Below are 20751 nucleotides of genomic sequence, written 5' to 3'. Positions count from 1 at the left end.
TTTCGGTAAGGGCAATCCTGCCGTAGAATGAGCCTGCTGAATCGTATTACAAATCCAGCGCGCAATAGTCTGCTTAGAAGCAGGAGCCCCAATCTTGTTGGGAGCCCACAGGACAAACAGAGCCTCTGTTTTCCTAATCTGTGCCGTCCTGGCGACATAGATATTCAAAGCTCTGATCACATCGAGATATTTTGACTCCGCCAAGGCGTCAGTAGCCACTGGCACCACAATTGGCTGGTTAACATGAAATGACAAAACCACTTTCGGCAGAAATTGCTGACGAGTTCTCAACTCCTACAATAGAAAAGAGAGAGAACTTATGGCGCAAATATGGTAATTAATTTATACAATGCAGTCCCCTTTGTTTCCCTTACTAGGGATAGCAGATTTCCTCCAAGAATGTCGTTCTCCTCCCAAAGGATTCACTCCAAATAAATACCTCGAATGGAAGAAAAATATTCTTAGTGCAACACTGTTGTATCTAAATGAATCACACTTTCAACATCTGATGTTGCACTCACATTCTATAATTAATATGTATGCCCATCATCCTCCATATGTCTTTCTTCCTTCACCGCAGTACATATGACTCAAATAAAGAAAGAATATTTAGTGCAACACTGTTTCTTAAAAGCGAAAAATAAGAATTTACTCACCGGTAATTCTATTTCTCGTAGTCCGTAGTGGATGCTGGGAACTCCGTAAGGACCATGGGGAATAGCGGGCTCCGAAGGAGACTGGGCACTCTAAGAAAGAATTAGGACTACCTGGTGTGCACTGGCTCCTCCCTCTATGCCCCTCCTCCAGACCTCAGTTAAGGAAACTGTGCCCGGAAGAGCTGACACAATAAGGAAGGGATTTGGAATCCCGGGTAAGACTCATACCAGCCACACCAATCACACCGTACAACTCGTGATACTATATCCAGTTACCAGTATGAACAAAAACTGAGCCTCACGAACAGATGGCTCATAACAATAACCCTTTAGTTAGGCAATATCTATATAAAAGTATTGCAGACAATCCGCACTTGGGATGGGCGCCCAGCATCCACTACGGACTACGAGAAATAGAATTACCGGTGAGTAAATTCTTATTTTCTCTGACGTCCTAGTGGATGCTGGGAACTCCGTAAGGACCATGGGGATTATACCAAAGCTCCCAAACGGGCGGGAGAGTGCGGATGACTCTGCAGCACCGAATGAGCAAACTCAAGGTCCTCCTCAGCCAGGGTATCAAACTTGTAGAATTTTGCAAATGTGTTTGAACCCGACCAAGTAGCAGCTCGGCAAAGTTGTAAAGCCGAGACCCCTTGGGCAGCCGCCCAAGAAGAGCCCACTTTCCTCGTGGAATGGGCTTTTACAGATTTAGGATGCGGCAGTCCAGCCGCAGAATGTGCAAGCTGAATCGTGCTACAGATCCAGCGAGCAATAGTCTGCTTCGAAGCAGGAGCACCCAGCTTGTTGGGTGCATACAGGATAAATAGCGAGTCAGTTTTCCTGACTCCAGCCGTCCTGGAAACATATATTTTCAGGGCCCTGACTACGTCCAGTAACTTGGAATCCTCCAAGTCCCGAGTAGCCGCAGGCACCACAATAGGTTGGTTCACATGAAAAGCTGAAACCACCTTAGGGAGGAATTGGGAACGAGTCCTCAATTCCGCCCTATCCATATGAAAAATCAGATAAGGGCTTTTACAAGACATAGCCGCCAATTCTGATACACACCTGGCCGACGCCAAGGCCAACAGCATGACCCCTTTCCATGTGAGGTACTTTAGCTCCACGGTTTTAAGTGGCTCAAACCAATGCGACTTTAGGAAATCCAACACCACGTTGAGATCCCACGGTGCCACTGGAGGCACAAAAGGGGGCTGAATATGCAGCACTCCTTTAACAAAAGTCTGAACTTCAGGCAGTGAAGCCAGTTCTTTTTGGAAGAAAATCGACAGACCCGAGATCTGGACCTTAATGGAACCCAATTTTAGGCCCATAGTCACTCCTGACTGTAGGAAGTGCAGAAATCGACCGAGCTGAAATTCCTCCGTTGGGGCCTTCCTGGCCTCACACCAAGCAACATATTTTCGCCATATGCGGTGATAATGTCGTACGGTCACATCTTTCCTAGCTTTAATCAGCGTAGGAATGACTTCCTCCGGAATGCCCTTTTCTTTTAGGATCCGGTGTTCAACCGCCATGCCGTCAAACGCAGCCGCGGTAAGTCTTGGAACAGACAGGGCCCCTGCTGCAGCAGGTCCTGTCTGAGCGGCAGAGGCCATGGGTCCTCTGAGATCATTTCTTGAAGTTCTGGGTACCAAGCTCTTCTTGGCCAATCCGGAACCACAAGTATAGTTCTTACTCCTCTCCTTCTTATTATTCTCAGTACCTTGGGTATGAGGGGCAGAGGAGGGAACACATAAACCGACTGGTACACCCATGGTGTCACTAGAGCGTCCACAGCTATCGCCTGAGGGTCCCTTGACCTGGCGCAATATCTTTTTAGCTTTTTGTTGATGCGGGATGCCATCATATCCACCTGTGGCCTTTCCCAACGGTGTACAATCATTTGGAAGACTTCTGGATGAAGTCCCCACTCTCCCGGGTGGAGGTCATGCCTGCTGAGGAAGTCTGCTTCCCAGTTGTCCACTCCCGGAATGAACACTGCTGACAGTGCTAACAGATGATTTTCCGCCCATCGGAGAATCCTTGTGGCTTCTGCCATCGCTATCCTGCTTCTTGTGCCGCCCTGACGGTTTACATGGGCGACCGCCGTGATGTTGTCTGACTGGATCAGCACCGGCTGGTGTTGAAGCAGGGGTCTTGCCTGACTTAGGGCATTGTAAATGGCCCTTAGTTCCAGAATATTTATGTGTAGGGAAGTCTCCTGACTCGTCCATAGTCCTTGGAAGTTTCTTCCCTGTGTGACTGCCCCCCAACCTCGAAGGCTGGCATCCGTGGTCACCAGGACCCAGTCCTGTATGCCGAATCTGCGGCCCTCTTGAAGATGAGCACTCTGCAGCCACCCAACAGCGACACCCTGGTCCTTGGAGACAGGGTTATCAGCCGATGCATCTGAAGATGCGATCCGGACCACTTGTCCAACAGATCCCACTGAAAGATCCTTGCATGGAACCTTCCGAATGGAATTGCTTCGTAAGAAGCTACCATCTTTCCCAGGACTCGCGTGCAGTGGTGCACCGACACCTGTTTTGGTTTTAGGAGGTCTCTGACTAGAGATGACAATTCCTTGGCCTTCTCCTCCGGGAGAAACACCTTTTTCTGTTCTGTGTCCAGAACCATCCCCAGGAACAGTAGACGCGTTGTAGGAACCAGCTGCGACTTTGGAATATTCAGGATCCAGCCGTGTTGTTGTAGCACTTCCCGAGCTAGTGCTACTCCGATCAACAACTGCTCCCTGGACCTCGCCTTTATAAGGAGATCGTCCAAGTACGGGATAATTAAAACTACCTTTTTTCGAAGAAGTATCATCATTTCGGCCATTACCTTCTTAAATACCCTCGGTGCCGTGGACAGACCAAACGGCAACGTCTGGAATTGGTAATGACAGTCCTGTACCACAAATCTGAGGTACTCCTGGTGAGGAGGGTAAATGGGGACATGCAGGTAAGCATCCTTGATGTCCAGTGATACCATGTAATCCCCTTCGTCCAGGCTTGCAATAACCGCCCTGAGCGATTCCATTTTGAACTTGAACCTTCTTATATAAGTGTTCAAGGATTTCAAATTTAAAATGGGTCTCACCGAACCGTCCGGTTTCGGTACCACAAACATTGTGGAATAGTAACCCCGTCCCTGTTGAAGGAGGGGTACTTTGGTTATCACCTGCTGGGAGTACAGCTTGTGAATCGCCTCCAGCACCGCCTCCCTGTCTGGGGGAGTAGTTGGCAAGGCTGATTTGAGGAAACGGCGAGGGGGAGACGTCTCGAATTCCAGCTTGTACCCCTGAGATACCACTTGTAGAATCCAGGGATCCACCCGTGAGCGAACCCACTGGTCGCTGAAGTTCCGGAGACGGGCCCCCACCGCACCTGGCTCCACCTGTGGAGCCCCAGCGTCATGCGGTGGACTTAGAGGAAGCGGGAGAGGACTTTTGTTCCTGGGAACTTGCTGTTTGGTGCAGCTTTTTGCCCCTACCTCTGCCTCTGGGCAGAACGGACTCGCCTCTAACCCGCTTGCCTTTCTGGGGCCGAAAGGACTGTACCTGATAATACAGTGCTTTCTTTGGCTGTGAGGGAACATGGGGTAAAAATGACGACTTCCCAGCCGTCGCTGTGGAAACGAGGTCCGAGAGACCATCCCCAAACAATTCCTCACCCTTGTAAGGCAAAACTTCCATGTGCCTTTTAGAATCCGCATCACCTGTCCACTGCCGAGTCCATAATACTCTCCTGGCAGAAATGGACATTGCATTTATTCTAGATGCCAGTTGGCAAATATCCCTCTGTGCATCTCTCATGTATAAAACTACGTCTTTAATATGCTCTACAGTTAGCAATATAGTGTCCCTGTCAAGGGTATTAATGTTATCAGACAGGGAATCTGACCACGCAGCTTCAGCACTGCACATCCATGCTGAAGCAATTGCAGGTCTCAGTATAGTACCTGAGTGTGTATATACAGACTTCAGGATAGCCTCCTGCTTTCTATCCGCAGGCTCCTTTAGGGCGGCCGTATCCGGAGACGGTAGTGCCACCTTCTTTGACAAGCGTGTGAGCGCTTTATCCACCCTAGGGGATGTCTCCCAACGTATCCTATCCTCTGGCGGGAAAGGGTACGCCCTTAGTAACTTTTTAGAAATTACCAGTTTCTTATCGGGGGAAAGCCACGCTTCATCACACACTTTATTTAACTCTTCAGAAGGGGGAAATACCACAGGTTGCTTTTTCTCCCCAAACATAATACCCTTTTTTGTGGTACCAGGGTTAATGTCAGAAATGTGCAACACATTTTTCATTGACGTAATCATGTAACGGATGGCCCTATTGGAATGTACACTAGTCTCATCGTCGTCGACACTGGAGTCAGTATCCGTGTCGACATCTGTGTCTGCCATCTGAGGTAGCGGGCGCTTTTGAGCCCGATGGCTTTTGAGACGCCTGGGCAGGCACGGACTGAGAAGCCGGCTGTCCCACATCTGCTATGTCATCAAACCTCTTATGTAAGGAGTTGACACTGTCACGTAATTCCTTCCACATATCCATCCACTCAGGTGTCGACCCCGCAGGGGGTGACATCACATTTATCGGCACCTGCTCCGCCTCCACATAAGCCTCCTCATCAAACATGTCGACACAGGCGTACCGACACTCCGCACACACACAGGGAATGCTCTGACTGAGGACAGGACCCCACAAAGTCCTTTGGGGAGACAGAGAGAGAGTATGCCAGCACACACCACAGCGCTATAAATCACAGGGATGTACACTATAATGAGTGATTTTACCCTATAGCAGCTATATATATATTATTTGCGCCTAAATTTAGTGCCCCCCCTCTCTTTTTTACCCTATTGAGCCTGGAAACTGCAGGGGAGAGCCTGGGGAGCGTCCTTCCAGCGGAGCTGTGAGAGGAAATGGCGCCAGTGTGCTGAGGGAGATAGCCCCGCCCCCTTCACGGCGGACTTCTCCCGCTTTTTTTTATGGATATATGGCAGGGGATTTTACACATATATAGTCTTAATGACTATATTATGTGTATTTTTGCCAATGTAAGGTAACCTTATTGCAGCCCAGGGCGCCCCCCCCCCCAGCGCCCTGCACCCATCAGTGACCGGAGTGTGAGGTGTGCAAGGGGAGCAATGGCGCACAGCTGCAGTGAAGACCGGAGTCTTCAGCCGCCGATTTCCTGGACTTATTACAGGGTTACACTCACATTAATTAAAAGAAAATAAAGCACATAGAACCTCCTCATAGGGTAAGGTGACTCTCACGACAGCAGGGTTCGGAACCAGCCGGTCCAACCGCCAGAAGTATCAACGTCCCCAAGATGTTCCAGGAGGGAATCCAAAGTCCAAAGCACAGAATCCACCTACTTTACACGTTTCGGACTCAAAGGTCCTTCGTCAGAAGCATGGTGGAGTACAATCTAATTGGATTTTATACCCAAAAGTAAATCAGATAAGGACCACCCCCACCCCACCTGAGAATGGGCGCCAAATCACTATTGGTGGTTTTGAATTTGGCGCCCATTCTGTTACTTCTGCAAAGACCTCTTGATGAAGACCCCACTCTCCTGGATGGAGATCGTGAGTGCTGAGGAAGTCGGCTTCCCAGTTGTCCACTCCTGGAATGAAGACCGCAGACAGAGCGCTTGCATGTCTTTCCGCCCAGCGAAGAATTTTCGTGCCCTCGGCCATCGCCGCTCTGCTTTTTCTTCCGCCCTGGCGGTTTATGTACGCCACTGCTGTCACGTTGTCTGACTGAATCAAGACCGGCAGACCTCGAAGGAGATGTTCTGCTTGCAGTATGCCGTTGCAGATGGCTCTTAATTCCAGAATGTTTATGTGTAGACAAGCTTCCTGGCTTGACCACTTTCCCTGAAAGTTTCTCCCCTGCGTGACTGCTCCCCAGCCTCAGAGGCTTGCATCTCTGGTCACCAGGATCCAATCCTGAATCCCGAACCTGCGTCCCTCCAGAAGGTGAGAACCGTGCAGCCACCACAGAAGGGAAATTATGGTCCTGGGAGATAGAATTATTTTCCGGTGCATGTCCAGGTGAGACCCGGACCACTGGTCCAGCAGGTTCCACTGAAACACCCTGGCATGGAACCTGCCATACAGAATGGCCTCGTAGGCCGCCACCATCTTTCCCAGCAACCGAGTGCATTGAAGAACTGAAACCTTTGCTGGTTTCAGAATCTGTTTTACCATGTTCTGTATTTCCAGAACTTTTTCCACTGGAAGAAAAACTGTTTGCAATTCTGTATCCAGAATCATACCCAGGAACGACAGCCGTGTCGTTGGATCCAACTGTGATTTTGGCACAGTTGTTGTTGTTGCAGAATCGTCAGTGAAAGGGCAACATTCTTCAGCAATTGCTCCTTGGACCTCGCCTTTATGAGGAGATCATCCAAGTACGGGATAATTGTGATTCCCTGCTTGCGCAGGAGAACCATCATTTCCGCCATTACTTTGGTGAAAATCCTCAGAGCCGTGGAGAGACCAGACGGCAACGTCTGAAATTGGTAATGACAATCCTGAACAGCAAACCTCAGGTAAGCCTGATGCGGAGGATATATGGGGACGTGTAAGTAGGCATCTTTCATGTTTACCGACACCATAAAATCCCCCTCCTCCAGACTGGAGATCACTGCTCGTAGAGATTCCATCTTGAACTTGAATCTTTTGAGAAAGAAATTGAGGGATTTAAGGTTTAGAATCGGTCTGACTGAGCCATCCGGCTTCGGGACCACGAACAGGCTCGAATAAACCCCCCCCCCCCCCCCCTCCCGTTGAGACGGGGGTACCGTGACAATCACTTGATTTTGACACAACTTTAGTATTGCAGCGCTTACTATCTCCCTTTCCGGAAGAGAAGCTGGCAAGGCCGATTTGAAAAATCGGTGAGGTGGCACGTCTTGAAACACTAACTTGTACCCTTGGGTTACTATGTCTACTATCCAAGGATCCAGGTCCGAGTGTGCCCCCAGACCTGACTGAAGAGCTTGAGACGTGCCCCCACCGGTGCGGACTCTCGCAGAGGAGCCCCAGCGTCATGCGGTGGATTTGGTAGAAGCCGGAGAGGACTTCTGCTCTTGGGAACTTGCAACAGCCTGTGACCTCTTTCCCCTTCCTCTTCCTCTCGCAGCTAAGAAAGAGGACCCTTGTCCTTTCTTGAATTTATTGGGCCGAAAGGACTGCATCTGATAGTGGGGCGTTTTCTTCTGTTGTGCTGGAACATAAGGTAAAAATAACGACTTACCCGCGGTAGCCGTAGACACCAGGTCAGTGAGGCCGTCGCCAAACAAGACCCTACCGTTTAAAGGTAGCGACTCCATTGCCTTCTTAGAGTCAGCGTCAGCATTCCATTGATGAATCCACAACGCTCTCCTAGCCGAGACCGCCATGGCATTGGCCCTTGATCCCAAAAGGCCAATATCGCTTACAGCTTCTTTTAAATCTGCTGCAGCGTCCCTGATGTGACCCAGAGTCAAAAGCACACTATCTCTGTCTAGGGAATCTACCTCAGATGATTAGTTATCTGCCCACCGTTCAATAGCGCTACTCACCCATGCCGCAGCAACGGCAGGCCTGAGTAGTGACAAATAGATTTCAGTGTAATTTCCTGCTTTACGATCCGCAGGATCCTTTAGGGCTGCCGTGTCAGGGGACAGGAGCGCCACTTTTTTAGATAGACACGACAAAGTTTTGTCTATCGTGGGGATTGACTCCCACCTTTCCCTGTCCCCAGAAGGGAACGGATATGCCACTGGAATTCTTTTGGGAACATGTATCCTTTTGTCAAGATTTTCCCAAGCTTTTTCAAAAAGTGAGTTCAGCTCATGAGAGGGAGGAAACGTTACCTCAGGTTTCTTTCCTTTATACATACAGACCCTGGTATCCGGAACAGCGGGATCCTCAGTGATATGTAAAACATCTTTTATTGCCACAATCATGTACTGAATACTCTTAGCCAGTTTCGGATGTAATCTGGCATCACTATAGTCGACACTGGAATCAGAGTCCGTGTCGGTATCCGTATCTGCTATCTGGGTAAATGCACGTTTCTGTGACCCTGAGGGGGCCTGGGCTTGTGACAATGCATCCTCCATGGATTTCCTCCATGTCTGTTTCTTAGACTCAGATTTATCAAATCTCTTATCTAACTTAGTCACATTTGCGTTTAAAACACTTAACATATTCACCCAATCATCTGTCGGCGGTGCAGACACTGCCACTCTCACAGAATTGTCTGTCCCCACTCCAGCCTCCTCCTGGGAAGAGCATTCAGCCTCAGACATGTCAACACACACACACGTACCGACAGCCACAACCACACTGGGGCTATAGGAGACAGACCCACACTAAAGCCTGCCAGAGAGACAGAGAGGTCTGCCAGCTCACACCCAGCACCTATCCCGGTACTGAGGCCAGTAATAGGACTGCCCAGACCTGCTAGCGCTTTATCATATAAAATAAACCACAAAATTTGCCAGTGCCCCCCCCCCCCCCCCCCTTTTGCACCTGTCACTTGCACAGTGTGGAGGTCAGGGCCAGCATCTCTGCAGCCTTCTGTGAAGAGAAAAAAAAGGCGCTGGTGAGAGCTCTGCGGGCTAAGCCCCGCCCACTACATGGCGCACTTCCGTCCCGCGCAAAATCTTTATACTGGCGGGGGTCCCTTAACTAGTGCCCGGGCACTGTTAACTGCTATGCCAGTGCTGTCTGAGGTCCCCCCATGCTGCCCAGGGCGCCCCCCCTGCGCCCTGCACCCTCAGTGCCGTGATCTGTGTGGGAGCATGGCGCGCAGCGCGGTACCACAGACGCGTCTTCTGCCATCACTGAAGTCTTCAGTTCTTCTCATACTCACCCGGCATCAATCTTCTGGCTCTGAGAGGGGGGTGACGGCGCAGCTCCAGGAACAAGCAGCTAGGCGTACCAAGTGATCGAACCCTCTGGAGCTAATGGTGTCCAGTAGCCTAAGAAGCAGAGCCCTTGAACTCTTAAAAAGTAGGTCTGCTTCTCTCCCCTCAGTCCCACGATGCAGGGAGCCTGTTGCCAGCAGGTCTCCCTGAAAATAACAAACCTAATAAAGGGGGTAATTCCAAGTTGATCGCAGCAGGAATTTTTTTTAGCAGTTGGGCAAAACCATGTGCACTGCAGGGGAGGCAGATATAACATGTGCAGAGAGAGTTAGATTTGGGTGGGTTATTTCGTTTCTGTGCAGGGTAAATACTGGCTGCTTTATTTTTACACTGCAAATTAGATTGCAGATTGAACACACCCCACCCAAATCTAACTCTCTCTGCACATGTTATATCTGCCTCCCCTGCAGTGCACATGGGCCCTCATTCAGAGTTGTTCGCTCACTAGCCGCTTTTCGCAGCAGTGCACACGCTAAGCCGCCGCCCTCTGGGAGTGTATCTTAGCTCAGCAGAATTGCGAACGAAAGATTCGCAAAATTGCGAATATACATTTCTTAGCAGTTTCTGAGTAGCTCGAGACTTACTCTGCCACTGCGATCAGTTCAGTCAGTTTCGATCCTGGTTTGACGTCACAAACACACCCAGCGTTCGCCCAGACACTCCCCCGTTTCTCCAGCCACTCCCGCGTTTTTACCAGAAACGGCAGCGTTCTTTCACACACACCCATAAAACGGACAGTTTCCGCCCAGAAACACCCACTTCCTGTCAATCACACTCCGATCACCAGAACGAAGAAAAATCCTCGTAAAGCCGTGAGTAAAATACCTAACTTTTGAGTAAAATAACTAAGCGCATGCGCTCTGCGAACATTGCGCATGCGCAGTAAGCGACTAATCGCAATATAGAGAAAATCAGCAACGAGCGAACAACTCGGAATGAGGGCCATGGTTTTGCCCAACTGCTAAAAAAATTCCTGCTGCGATCAACTTGGAATTACCCCCAAAGTCTTTTCCTGAGAAACTCTGGAGAGCTCCTCAGTGTGCATCCAGTCTCACTGGGCACAGAATCTAACTGGAGTCTGGAGGAGGGGCATAGAGGGAGGAGCAAGTTCACACCCATTCAAAGTCTTATAGTGTGCCCATGTCTCCTGCGGATCCCGTCTATACCCCATGGTTCTATGAAGCATCCCCAGCATCCTCTAGGACGTATGAGAGAAAGAAAAAAAAACACCACCACCACCACCACACTAGTTCATAGTGTGTGCTGTCACAGAGCTGGTTATTGTGGCGGGATGCATGGGGTTTATACCACCCACTATGCTATCTCTGCTGAGAGACACAAACTGCACTGGGAGCTGCTCCTGCTCCTACGATATGTTATGCAGTAGTGTTTTGGATTTTTTTTGTATTTCGGTTTGGTTTGTTTTTTCCATTTTCTTCAGCAATGTCTCTTGTCTGGTCTCTGAGGCAGTGAATATGTAGACTTTGCAAGCACTCTGCAGACCCAATGAGTTGTATAGTAGGTCACCTCTGTTATCTACACTTTACTTACGGTTAGCATTTACTATGATATATCTTCATGCAAAGTGTCAGCCTCCATTCCACTTGCATTATGCTCTTGTGATAATGCCTGTTATGTTTAGGTTTGTTACTACTGGTGACGTTACAGTGCCCATCATTGTTACATTTCATTTCTGATTTACACACAGTGGGGTATATTTACAAAGATTCGTGTTTTGGCCGTTTTGAAGGGTGTTTGAACTCGAATGGTATCGGGTGCATTTTACTGCAACTTTTTGAATCCTGATACGGTCATTCACTAAGCTGCCGACTTTTCACAATTCGTATTTTCCGATGTCGATGTGATTCGTAATGTCAGGCAGTGTTTTACTGGAGTGATGAGTAAAACACTGCCTGACAAAACACAAGGAATCCCGGCCGGATCTATGAGATCTGTGCAGGGCTTCATTGTGTACCTTAAAAAGGTTTTTAAAGTGTTTAAAAATCTGAAAAAAATTGCGTGGGGTCCCCCCTCCTCAGCATAACCAGCCTCGGGCTCTTTGAGCCGGTCCTGGTAGAAATAATATGGGGGGAAAATTGACAGGGGTTCCCCCATGTTTGATCAACCAGCACCGGGCTCTGGTCCTGGTGCAAAAAATACGGGGGACAAAAAGCGTAGGGGTCCCCCGTATTTTTTGAACCAGCACCGGGCTCCACTAGTCAGAGAGATAATGCCACAGCAGGGGTACACTTTTATATAGGTCCCTGCGGCCCTGGCATTAAATCACTAACTAGTCACCCCTGGCCGGGGTACCCTGGAGGAGTGGGGACCCCTTAAAACAAGGGGTCCCCCCCCTCCAGCCACCCAAGGGCCAGGGGTGAAGCCCGAGGCTGTCCCCCCCCCATCCATGGGCTGCCGATGGGGGGCTGATAGCCAAGTGTAAAATAAAAGAATATTGTTTTTTGCACAAGAACTACAAGTCCCTGCAAGCCTCCCCCGGCAAGCTGGTACTTGGAGAACCACAAGTACCAGCATGCGGAAGTTAAACGGGCCCGCTGGTACCTATAGTTCTTCTGCAAAAAAAATACCCAAATAAAAACAGGACACACACACCTTGAAAGTACAACTTTATTACATACATTCCGACACACACATACTTACCTATGTTCAGATGCCGACTCGGCCCACGTCTCGACGTCGATTCCAGGGTACCTGAAAATAAAATTATACTCACCTAAATCCAGTGTGTCGTGTCCTTTTTTTAATAATCCACGTACTTGGCAAAACGAAAAAACGGAAACCCGACCACGCACTGAAAGGGGTCCCATGTTTACACATGGGACCCCTTTCCCCGACTGCCAGGACCCCCCCTGACTCATGTCAAAGAGGGTCCCTTCAGCCAATCAGGGAGCGCCACGTCGTGGCACTCTCCTGATTGGCTGTGTGCTCCTGTAGTGTCTGTGAGGCAGCACACGGCAGAGATACAATGTAGCGCCTATGCGCTCCATTGTAGCCAATGGTGGGAACTTTGCGGTCAGCGGTGAGGTTACTTTCGGTCACTAAGAAGTGATTGAAATGGCCATCAGGCACAAACTGTATTTGTATTGTACTGTGCGGTTTTGATAAAATAAAATAAAAAATGTCTTACAAAAAACTTGAGTGCTGTCCCTACTTCTTCCCTGCTGGATCCAGTGAGTGCTTTTCATAATTTCTCTAACGTCCTAAGTGGATGCTGGGGACTCCGTCAGGACCATGGGGAATAGCGGCTCCGCAGGAGACAGGGCACAAAAATAAAGCTTTAGGATTAGGTGGTGTGTACTGGCTCCTCCCCCTATGACCCTCCTCCAAGCCTCAGTTAGGTTTTTGTGCCCGTCCGAGCAGGGTGCAATCTAGGTGGCTCTCCTAAAGAGCTGCTTAGAAAAAGTTTTTAGGTTTTTTATTTTCAGTGAGTCCTGCTGGCAACAGGCTCACTGCATCGAGGGACTTAGGGGAGAGAATTTCAACTCACCTGCGTGCAGGATGGATTGGATTCTTAGGCTACTGGATACCATTAGCTCCAGAGGGAGTCGGAACACAGGTCTCACCCTGGGGTTCGTCCCGGAGCCGCGCCGCCGACCCCCCTTACAGATGCTGAAGATTGAAGGTCCGGAAACAGGCGGCAGAAGGCTCTTCAGTCTTCATGAAGGTAGCGCACAGCACTGCAGCTGTGCGCCATTGTTGTCACACACTTCACACCAAGCGGTCACGGAGGGTGCAGGGCGCTGCTGGGGGCGCCCTGGGCAGCAATATTTAATACCTTTATGGCAAAAGAATACATCACATATAGCCATTGAGGCTATATGTATGTATTTAACCCATGCCAGTTATCTAAAACTACGGGAGAAAAGCCCGCCGAAATAGGGGGCGGAGCTTATTCTCCTCAGCACACAGCGCCATTTTCCTGCTCAGCTCCGCTGTGAGGAAGGCTCCCAGGACTCTCCCCTGCACTGCACTACAGAAACAGGGTAAAACCGAGAGGGGGGGCATTTTTTTGGCGATATTTTGATATATTTAAGCTGCTATAAAGAACAACACTTATATAAGGTTGTTCCCATATATATTATAGCGCTTGGGTGTGTGCTGGCAAACTCTCCCTCTGTCTCCCCAAAGGGCTAGTGGGGTCCTGTCTTCGATAAGAGCATTCCCTGTGTGTCTGCTGTGTGTCGGTACGTGTGTGTCGACATGTATGAGGACGATGTTGGTGTGGAGGCAGAGCAATTGCTGATAATGGTGATGTCACCCCCCAGGGAGTCGACACCGGAATGGATGGCTTTGTTTATGGAATTACGTGATAATGTCAGCACATTACAAAAATCAGTTGACGACATGAGACGGCCGGCAAACCAGTTAGTACCTGCCCAGGCGTCTCAGACACCGTCAGGGGCTGTAAAGCGCCCTTTACCTCAGTCGGTCGACACAGACCCAGACACAGACACTGAATCTAGTGTCGACGGTGATGAAACAAACGTATTTTCAAGTAGGGCCACACGTTATATGATCACGGCAATGAAGGAGGCTTTGCATATCTCTGATACTGCAAGTACCACAAAAAGGGGTATTATGTGGGGGGTGAAAAAACTACCTGTAGTTTTTCCTGAATCAGAGGAATTAAATGATGTATGTGATGAAGCGTGGGTTAACCCAGATAGAAAAATGCTAATTTCAAAAAAGTTATTAGCATTATACCCTTTCCCGCCAGAGGTTAGGGCGCGCTGGGAAACACCCCCTAGGGTGGATAAGGCGCTCACACGCTTATCAAAACAAGTGGCGTTACCGTCTCCTGATACGGCCGCCCTCAGGGATCCAGCTGATAGGAGAATGGAAACTACCCTAAAAAGTATATACACACATACTGGTGTTATACTGCGACCAGCCATCGCCTCAGCCTGGATGTGCAGTGCTGGGGTCGTCTGGTTGGATTCCCTGACTGAAAATATTGATACCCTGGATAGGGACAGTATTTTATTGACTATAGAGCAATTAAAGGATGCTTTCCTTTATATGCGAGATGCTCAGAGAGATATTTGCACTCTGGCATCGAGAGTAAATGCGATGTCCATATCTGCCAGAAGGAGTTTATGGACGCGACAGTGGTCAGGTGATGCAGATTCCAAACGACATATGGAAGTATTGCCGTATAAAGGGGAGGAATTATTTGGCGTCGGTCTATCGCAGTGATTTTCAACCTTTTTTTACTCACGGCACACCGAACACTATTTTAAAATTGCCAAGGCACACCATCCGTTCCCCACAGGAAAAAAACACACACATTGGCCTTAACAGTAATAAAAAATCCACACATACATCGGCCTACACAGAAAAAACAATCACATTGCTCCCCACATAAATCATGTTGCTCACACATAAATCAACCACATTTCTCCCCACATGAATTATTCACATTGTTCCCCCTATAAATCCATAAATCCTATTGCTCCCCACAGGAGAGATAACATATTAGCCCCTACCGGTCAGCTGTCCTCCTCCCTGTCCCTCAGTGGCGGGTGTTGTTCATAGTGGATTGCTGCGAATACTGAGCAGCGGGCGGTCGGGCAGGTGTGGATGTGGGTGGGCAAGGAAAGCTGTGTATGCAGGCGGGAACTGGAAGATGTGTATGCAGGCGGGTGGGTTGACTGAGTGGTGAGATGCGGCGGCCGTGACACCACCACATCATCAAGGCACAGGTCACAGCCGGAGCACGACTGATCCTCTAAGAAGAGCCTGGGCCAACAGTTCACTCTGAAGGTGCAGGAAGCTGCTCTGGCTCCGCGGCTCACCTAGAAACTGGTCGCGGCACACTAGTGTGCCACGGCACACTGGTTGAAAAAGCCTGGTCTATCGGATCCGGTGGCCACGGCAACTGCCGGAAAATCCACCTTTTTACCTCAGACCCCCTCCCAACAGAAAAAGACACCGTCTTTTCAGCCGCAGTCCTTTCGTTCCTATAAGAACAAGCGGACAAAAGGACAGTCATATCTGCCTCGGGGCAGAGGAAGGGGTAAGAGAGGGCAGCAAGCAGCCCCTGCCCAGGAACAGAAGCCCTCCCAGGGTTCTGCAAAGCCCTCAGCATGACGCTGGGGCCTTACAAGCGGACTCAGGAGCGGTGGGGGGTCGACTCAAGAATTTCAGCGCACAGTGGGCTTGCTCACAGGTGGACCCCTGGATTCTGCAGGTAGTATCTCAGGGTTACAGGTTGGAATTCGAGAAGTCTCCCCCTCGCCGGTTCCTAAAGTCTGCTTTGCCAACGTTTTCCTCAGACAGGGCGACGGTATTGGAAGCCATTCACAAGCTGTTTTCTCAGCAGGTGATAGTCAAGGTACCCCTCCTACAACAGGGAAAGGGGTATTACTCCACGCTATTTGTGGTACCGAAGCCGGACGGCTCGGTAAGACCTATTCTAAATCTGAAATCTTTGAACCTGTACATACAAAAATTCAAGTTCAAGATGGAGTCACTCAGAGCAGTGATAGCGAATCTGGAAGAAGGGGACTATATGGTGTCCCTGGACATAAAGGATGCTTACCTACATGTCCCAATTTGCCCTTCACATCAAGGGTACCTCAGGTTCGTGGTGCAAAACTGTCATTATCAGTTTCAGACGCTGCCGTTTGGATTGTCCACGGCACCTCGGGTCTTTACCAAGGTAATGGCCGAAATGATGATTCTTCTGCGAAGAAGAGGCGTATTAATTATCCCTTACTTGGACGATCTCCTGATAAGGGCAAGGTCCAGAGAACAGCTGGAGGACGGAGTAGCACTAACCCAACTAGTGCTGCAACAACACGGGTGGATTCTGAATTTTCCAAAATCTCAGTTGACCCCGACGACACGTCTGCTGTTCCTGGGAATGATTCTGGACACGGTTCAGAAAAAGGTGTTTCTTCCGGAGGAGAAAGCCAGGGAGTTATCCGAACTTGTCAGGAACCTCCTAAAACCAGGGAAAGTGTCTGTGCATCAATGCACAAGAGTCCTGGGAAAGATGGTGGCTTCTTACGAAGCGATTCCATTCGGCAGATTCCACGCACGAACTTTTCAGTGGGATCTGCTGGACAAATGGTCTGGATCGCATCTGCAGATGCATCAGCGGATAACCTTATCGCCACGGACAAGGGTGTCTCTTCTGTGGTGGTTGCAGAGTGCTCATCCGTTAGAGGGCCGCAGATTCGGCATACAGGACTGGGTCCTGGTGACCACGGATGCCAGTCTGAGAGGCTGGGGAGCGGTCACACAGGGAAGAAACTTCCAGGGAGTATGGTCAAGCCTGGAGATGTCTCTTCACATAAATATACTGGAGCTAAGAGTGATTTACAATGCTCTAAGTCTGGCAAAACCCCTGCTTCAGGGTCAGCCGGTGTTGATCCAGTCGGACAACATCACGGCAGTCGCCCACGTAAACAGACAGGGCGGCACAAGAAGCAGGACAGCAATGGCAGAAGCTGCAAGGATTCTTCGCTGGGCGGAAGATCATGTGATAGCACTGTCAGCAGTATTCATTCCGGGAGTGGACAACTGGGAAGCAGACTTCCTCAGCAGACACGATCTACACCCGGGAGAGTGGGGACTTCATCCAGAAGTCTTCCACATGATTGTGAACCGTTGGGAAAAACCAATGGTGGATATGATGGCGTCCCGCCTCAACAAAAAACTGGACAGGTATTGCGCCAGGTCAAGAGACCCTCAGGCAATAGCTGTGGACGCTCTGGTAACACCGTGGGTGTTCCAGTCAGTGTATGTGTTCCCTCCTCTGCCTCTCATACCAAAGGTACTGAGAATTATACGGCAAAAGGGAGTAAGAACGATACTAGTGGCTCCGGATTGGCCAAGAAGAACTTGGTACCCGGAACTTCAAGAGATGCTCACGGAGGATCCGTGGCCTCTACCTCTAAGACCGGACCTGCTTCAGCAGGGACCGTGTCTATTCCAAGACTTACCGCGGCTGCGTTTGACGGCATGGCGGTTGAACGCCGAATTCTAAGGGAAAAAGGCATTCCGGAAGAGGTCATTCCTACACTGGTAAAAGCCAGGAAGGAGGTGACTGCACAACATTATCACCGCATTTGGAGAAAATATGTTGCGTGGTGTGAGGCCAGGAAGGCCCCCACGGAGGAATTTCAACTGGGTCGATTCCTACATTTCCTGCAAACAGGATTGTCTATGGGCCTCAAATTGGGGTCCATTAAGGTTCAAATTTCGGCCCTGTCGATTTTCTTCCAGAAAGAATTGGCTTCAGTTCCTGAAGTCCAGACTTTTGTAAAAGGAGTACTACATATACAGCCCCCGGTTGTGCCCCCAGTGGCACCGTGGGATCTTAATGTAGTCTTGGATTTTCTCAAATCCCATTGGTTTGAGCCGCTCAAATCGGTGGAGTTGAAGTATCTTACATGGAAAGTAACCATGCTACTGGCCCTGGCTTCAGCCAGGAGAGTATCAGAATTGGCGGCTTTATCATATAAGAGCCCATATCTGATTTTCCATACGGACAGGGCAGAACTGCGGACACGTCCTCATTTTCTGCCTAAGGTGGTGTCAGCGTTTCACCTGAACCAGCCTATTGTGGTGCCTGCGGCTACTAACGATTTGGAGGATTCCAAGTTGTTAGACGTGGTCCGGGCATTGAAAATATATATTTCAAGAACGGCGGGAGTCAGAAAGTCTGACTCACTGTTTATATTGTATGCACCCAACAAGATGGGTGCTCCTGCTTCTAAGCAGACGATTGCTCGTTGGATTTGTAGCACAATTCAACTTGCACATTCTGTGGCAGGCTTGCCACAACCTAAATCTGTCAAGGCCCATTCCACAAGGAAAGTGGGCTCATCCTGGGCGGCTGCCCGGGGGGTCTCGGCATTACAACTCTGCCGAGCTGCTACTTGGTCAGGGGCAAACACATTTGCAAAATTCTACAAATTTGATACCCTGGCTGAGGAGGACCTTGAGTTCTCTCATTCGGTGCTGCAGAGTCATCCGCACTCTCCCGCCCGTTTGGGAGCTTTGGTATAATCCCCATGGTCCTGACGGAGTCCCCAGCATCCACTTAGGACGTTAGAGAAAATAAGAATTTACTTACCGATAATTCTATTTCTCGTAGTCCGTAGTGGATGCTGGGCGCCCATCCCAAGTGCGGATTGTCTGCAATACTTGTACATAGTTATTGTTACAAACAAATTCGGGTTGTTATTGTTGTGAGCCGTCTGTTCAGAGGCTCCTACGTTGTCATACTGTTAACTGGGTTCAGATCACAAGTTATACGGTGTGATTGGTGTGGCTGGTATGAGTCTTACCCGGGATTCAATATCCTTCCTTATTGTGTACGCTCGTCCGGGCACAGTATCCTAACTGAGGCTTGGAGGAGGGTCATAGGGGGAGGAGCCAGTACACACCACCTAATCCTAAAGCTTTATTTTTGTGCCCTGTCTCCTGCGGAGCCGCTATTCCCCATGGTCCTGACGGAGTCCCCAGCATCCACTACGGACTACGAGAAATAGAATTATCGGTAAGTAAATTCTTATTTTTTGCAAAAAAACAATAAAAAAATAGCCAAATATTTTTTTCCCAGTGGCAGTTGCAGCGCAGTCCAAAATTCAAATAGGGGAGCCACACCAACTGCCACCCCAAACACTGCCAAACCTAGCCGTCCTGGTCACTGGTAGTTGGTGTGGCTCCCCTATTTGAATTTTGGACAGTGCTGCCACTGTAAAAAGATATTTATCTATATTTGTTTTTCAGATAATTAGGTTTATTAAAAATCCACCTTGGAGAGAGATAAAGTACCAGCCATTCAGCTCCTAACTACCATATGTGTTTAAAAAATGACAGCTAGGAACTGATTGACTGATACTTTATCTCTCTCCAGGGCTTAGTACATAGACCACAAGTCCTTTATGAGTGCAGCTTTAATCATTTGGTAGTCTCATATATTTAATGTGCCACATCATTTCTACCCACAGCACCATACAGTGAATATATATATATATATATATATATATATATATAAAATAACAGTGAGACTTAGTAGTTAGTACCAAAAAGAAAGATCATTGCTACAGTAAGTGTAAGTGTACATATCTTTTGATCAGCACGGAGCAAGGACTGAGGTTAGGTAACTAAATGTATATCTTGACAGGAAAGTGGAGGTAAGTCACAGGGAGGGGATATAATCACAGTATTTGTCCCAAGTTAATCTGCTGTAATGATCCAAAACAATTATAAAAAATAAAAACTCACCGGATAACGTTGTATATTCCAGGATTAGTAAAGAATGGTTCATCCAGCTCATTATGGCCCCATTGCCGGTAGCACAATAAATCTACAATCACATCTTTTCTAAAGAGCCTCTGATATTCAACTGCTAGCCGTGTTGCTCGCAGAACTTCCTCAGGATCATCTCCATTAACATGAACTACAGCACAACTAACGATTTTACCTAAATTAGCAGAAAACACAAATAATATTTATGCATATAAGCAAATAAGGTTGAAAATATAAACTTGGGTAAATGTGATTTGTTGAGTACATAAGGCCAAAACCGGTCAAAGCTTCAACTGTAAATCTAGGACTCTCATAACTTGTTGTTTTTTTCTTTGCTTGTGTTGGTATTGTTCATGTATGTACCAAACACTGCTGTTTGTGCCAAAAATGTAATTTCATTTGATTTGTCCCCACCCCTCCATATGCCAAAATCTTTGCTGCACCATTTGTCACCTGCTGTTCATTGCTATGAAAATCTTTAGACAAGGATAATAAACTTTAAGCAACATACAGAAAATAGGTATACAGAACAGAAATGCAGATTATCATCTGTGACAAGGAACTACGGGCCTGATTCAGATATGTCAGCAAAGCAGAAAAGCAAGTAACTGGCCAAAACCAGGTGAGGCATGTGGAGAGACATATTTGGGTGGTGTGTGTTCAAACTGAAATCTAAATTGCAGTGTAAAAATAAAGCTAACATTTGTGGGCTACATGCAAAAGCAGCCAGTATTTACCCAGCACAGAAAAAATACTAATGTATTTGCTCCCCTTGCATGGCAACATGGTTTATTCCCGAGACAAAGTTACTTGTTGGGTTTTTTTTTGCTTTACTTATAATTCTGTATTAAGCCCTATATTCAGT

General features: G+C 48.5%; 1 protein-coding gene across 2 annotated transcripts in view; it reads right to left on the bottom strand.

The window, feature by feature from the left end:
• DHTKD1 (dehydrogenase E1 and transketolase domain containing 1) overlaps window positions 1–20751 on the bottom strand; it is a 190175-nt gene that overhangs the window by 50459 nt on the left and 118965 nt on the right. For both annotated transcript variants that reach the window (XM_063926877.1, XM_063926878.1), the window contains one exon: window positions 19863–20061. In XM_063926877.1, coding sequence (XP_063782947.1) covers window positions 19863–20061 — 199 coding nt within the window. The remainder of the gene's footprint in view (window positions 1–19862; window positions 20062–20751) is intronic.

Source organism: Pseudophryne corroboree, chromosome 6, assembly GCF_028390025.1.
Source record: "Pseudophryne corroboree isolate aPseCor3 chromosome 6, aPseCor3.hap2, whole genome shotgun sequence".
NCBI classification, from domain to species: Eukaryota; Metazoa; Chordata; class Amphibia; order Anura; family Myobatrachidae; genus Pseudophryne; species Pseudophryne corroboree.
The sequence above is the reverse complement of the archived record's forward strand: the minus strand, read 5'-3'. Positions and strand labels throughout refer to the sequence as shown.